The sequence below is a fragment of the Poecilia formosa genome, unplaced genomic scaffold (assembly GCF_000485575.1).
Source record: "Poecilia formosa unplaced genomic scaffold, Poecilia_formosa-5.1.2 Scaffold1076, whole genome shotgun sequence".
Lineage (NCBI taxonomy): Eukaryota > Metazoa > Chordata > Actinopteri > Cyprinodontiformes > Poeciliidae > Poecilia > Poecilia formosa.
In genome coordinates, this window is record NW_006801015.1 from 26215 (window position 1) to 30473 (window position 4259).

The 4259-nt window shown below is 42.7% G+C and overlaps 1 protein-coding gene across 1 annotated transcript in view; it reads left to right on the forward strand.

Annotated features, from left to right (window-relative positions):
- LOC103132475 (uncharacterized) overlaps nt 1-606 on the forward strand; it is a 7968-nt gene extending 7362 nt beyond the window's left edge. Inside the window, exon 11 of the mRNA XM_007544279.2 lies at nt 135-606. Coding sequence (XP_007544341.1) covers nt 135-353 — 219 coding nt within the window. The 3' untranslated portion in view covers nt 354-606. The remainder of the gene's footprint in view (nt 1-134) is intronic.
- Nucleotides 607-4259: the final 3653 nt, after the last annotated feature.

Consider the following 4259-nt stretch of genomic DNA (forward strand, 5'->3'; position numbering starts at 1 on the left):
CCATCTGTCTCCATCCGTCCCCATTTGTCTCCATCTGTCTCCATCCGTCCCCATCTGTCTCCATCCGTCCCCATTTGTCTCCATCTGTCTCCATCCGTCCCCATCTGTCCCCATCTGTCTCCCTATGTCTCCAGGTGGACAGTCTGAAGGACAGAGATGAGCCCAGTCTGCCCGGTTCTGTCCCCGCCGCCCTGCAGCCAGATGGACGTCTGCGTTGGGCCGCTGATCTGCTCTGCTCGTCTGACGAGGTTCTGAAGTCGCTGACCGATCTCTTCGATGTGCCACCAGAGGTTCTGCTGGAGGTTCTGGCTCTGACCGTGATGGGAGTCCACAAGCTGCAGGGCGGAAAGTAAAGCCGGTCCTGCTGGTGGACGTTTCACACTAGGGACAGAAAAAACCTTTCATTCTGGGCCACTTCCTGTTGGGTTTCCTGTCACAGCGCCACCTTCTGTCAGGTTAAATAAAGCTAAAATCGACGAGCTGCTGGCGTCTAATTGCCTGATTTGGTGTATTTTCATGTTCTGAATGAAACTTTGACTATAAAAATGAAAACCAATCTATTGTCTTTCTCCTCTGAACAATTATTAAAGGCATTAAAACATGAAACAGCTTCACTGAATTTGTTCATGAACTAAGAATCAGATTTGTTCAGAACCACGTTGATCATCAAACCCACGAGCCTGACCCGTTTCCCAGACCTGCACAGAATCTCATGTCCTCCATGTTGACCCAGGTGAAAAAAGTATACAAGTACTTTAGTATACTAAGTATTAAGTGTACTACCTATAAATATACCTGAAGTATTCTAAAAGTATACTTGTACCAGTTTCAGAATTAGAACTTTAAACACATTTAAACATAATTGGACCAAAATACACTTTTAATAAATATATGCAAGTGAATATATACCCTTAAAAGCCCAAGTTACCCATACACTCGCTCAAGTGTATTCTAAATATATTTAAAATGTATTTTGTGTATATTTTAAAATATATCCTCAAAATATATATTTTTTTAATTCACTTAACACTACTTTAAATTATTATTTTCATTATGTTTTAAATGACATCTCAGTGTAAATTGTAGGCTAATAAAGTATGCCTTTTTTAACTTCTTTATTTAACCAGGTGAACCCCGTTGGGATCCAGATCTCATTTTCAAGAGGGACCTGGGCAGAAGTCTGCAACACGCAGCAACCTGGTTACAAAATAAAACTCATGAATACATATGCAGAAGTTTGTCTTTTAGGCTCCTATTGTCATGATCCGTGTTTCTGTGTCCCGTTTCCCTGAGTCTCTGTCCTCCCCGTTGATTGTTTCCAGGTGTGTCTCATCGCCTTGATTACCTCGTGTGTATTTAAACCCACCTGTTCTTGTCGTTTGTCGCCTGTTTCTTCGTGCTGTTCCCTGTTTACCTGGATTATCACCATTAAACTCTTCATCTTCACCTTTGACCTGGGTCTACCTGCATCCCTCTCCTCACCACATCATGACACCTATAAAGTAATTTGAAACATAGTGAAATTAATAAAGTAGCGTTAAGTGAATTTTAAGAAAGCATATATTTTAAATATATGTTAAATATATTTAAAATATATTTTATATTGACACTTGGGTAAATATATATTTTGTTCACTTAAAGTATACTTTTATTTAATATATTTATCGAAAGTGTATTTTGGTCCAACTATGTTTAAGTGTGTTTAAAGTTCTAATTCTGAAATTGGTACGAGTATACTTTTAGTATACTTCAGGTATATTTACAGTACAGTACACTTAATACTTAGTATACTTAAAATACTTTCACAAATGTAAGTATGTTTGAAATATACTAAAGTATACTTTTATTCACCCTAACAGAAAATAGGAGCAGAGTTGTTCCAATGTCTCCCTTTTGTTTGACCAGATGAAGAAGCTGCTTTCCTCCTGCACCTGCAGCAGAACCTGCAGCAGAACCTGCAGCAGAACCTGCAGCAGAACCTGCAGCAGAACCTGCAGCAGAACCTGCAGCAGAACCTGCAGCAGAACCTGCAGCAGAACCTGCAGCAGAACCTGCAGCAGAACCTGCAGCAGAACCTGCAGCAGAACCTGCTGGAGACCCTCCATCCCCACTCTGAAGCCCCATGTGTCTGCAAAGGAATAATGCTGAGGTGCCGGATGGAGCCAAGCATAACTACTAACCTTTAGACTGCAGAGAAACGCAGCCTTGTTATTTAAACCACTTTACGGTTCACTGTTGCTGAGCTCCTTCACTGCCTCAGCGACGTAAAGGCAGTTCTCATGAAACCTTTTCATGATGGGAATCAATGCAGGCAGTAAAGCATTTGCTCCAGGCTGTGGTTGTACCGTCCCATTTCTACATTAGTCAACACAGGAAAAGCAGGTTCCTCAACATGATGAAGCACGTGGACACAGCCTCTAGTGTCAATAAGTAGAGGAGGTATTTCACCAATATGGAGGCAGCTGGGTGGGTCACATTGAATCACAGAGAGGGAACAGTTCATGCAGAGGAGTCATAGAAAGCTAAAATGTCTGCTGCTCTCCTGCTTCCCTCACTGACACAATGTGGACGTCGTTCATGAAACCCAGCTTCATCAGGAATGTCCCTTCTCCCCACCACTACCTGCAGCCATTAGCAAAAAGAAGATGCACTGATTGAACCAATAACTGTTGGAGGAATAAACCACAAGATTTGTCTTTATGCTGACGATGTTTCAGTTTTTGTGTCAGAGCTGGAAGTCAGTTCTGATGTGCTCAGACCGAACAAACAGCTTTTCATAGGATACTCCATAACTTGGAAAGATGGGTCTTATATCTATTAATCGGATCCTGTTTGTCCCGAATGTCGTTTGATACATTATCAAAACTAATGATTAAAACCAGTAAAAATCCAAAATGATTTTCCATAAATAATGTTCTATAGACCAAGTGCTCTGAAGGACAGACGAATGGAGAACCTGCGTCTGACTGGAGGCCATGAGGGGCAGCAGGCGCCTCTGCAGGGTTTGGATCTGGTCCAGAATGAAAACCGCCCCACGCTTCCTAAAGGGCTGATACCGAGTGGGTCCTCCTCTCCCGGGTCGGGCTGCCCGATTCTGTGATCGAACCTCAGAGAGTCTAAGTGTTAATGCAGGGGTCACCAGCGTCTTTGAGACTGGGAGCTACTTCCTGTTTACAGAGTAACACGAAGGGCTGCTTGTTTGATGCAGACATTTTCTTCTAACAATAATACACATGGTTACATGCTGCCTAATCATATTAATGTTATAGACTATTCACAATAGTTATCAGTAACGATTTACCATGGCAGATATAGTTAATTGCTATTATGTGATCAGAAGTTCTTAGTTCAGAGTTTTAAGTTTGATTCCCTTTTTTAGCTTTTCTGTTGATTCTAAATGTCTCCAAGCGACAGGATGGATTATTGCAGCTGGACGCACCCAGTTTATTTTTCTTTAAATAGAAAATAATAATTATTGTATATCTAACCCTCTTTACTATTAACAACATTGTGGAGAAAAGATGTTTGTAATCAAAACATCAGTGTGAGTCTGCAGGGGTCAAAGGGCAGGCAAAAGGCTGAATCTTATTGGTCAGTTTACTTTTGTTTATTTGGCAGCTTGGCGCTTTTTCTGTAGCTAAGATGAATGAGTGAGTTTGACCCTCCAGTAGTTCTCAGATCCGCCTGAGCTCTTTACCGTCTTCGGTTCTGGTGGGTCTCCTGACATCAGGACATGTCGGAAAAACTTAGACAGATCGGAGAGAAGCACAAAACCATCACTGCACCTGACCTGCAAGCAACCAGCACAAACCTAAACCACAAGAGCGGCGGACGGTTTTTAAACGATGCTAAACAACAAAGACCTGGAGGCGAAGCCGACCTGAGATCCACGGAAAGAGGAGAAGGTGAAGCAACAATGTTTAATTCTTTTGGGAAACGTTTCGACTGGATTAAACTGTTTAACCCTCAGGCTGAGTCGCTCAGGAGGAGCAGCAGGTCTCAGCCATCCGGACCCGCCAGAACCACCCGGTGAAAAGCTCCGCCGGGATCCAAAGGCCGCAGTTGGAACTACTGGAGGACCAAACTCCGCTCATTAACCTGTCATTCACAGGTTGTCATTCACAATGACAGGGGTGTCAAACTCCAGTCCTCTGCTGTCCTGCAGTGTTTAGATGTGCCACAGGTAAAAAACTGTGGAATGAAATGGCTTAATTACCTCCTCCCTGTGTAGATCGGTTCTCCTGAGCCTTGCTAATGAC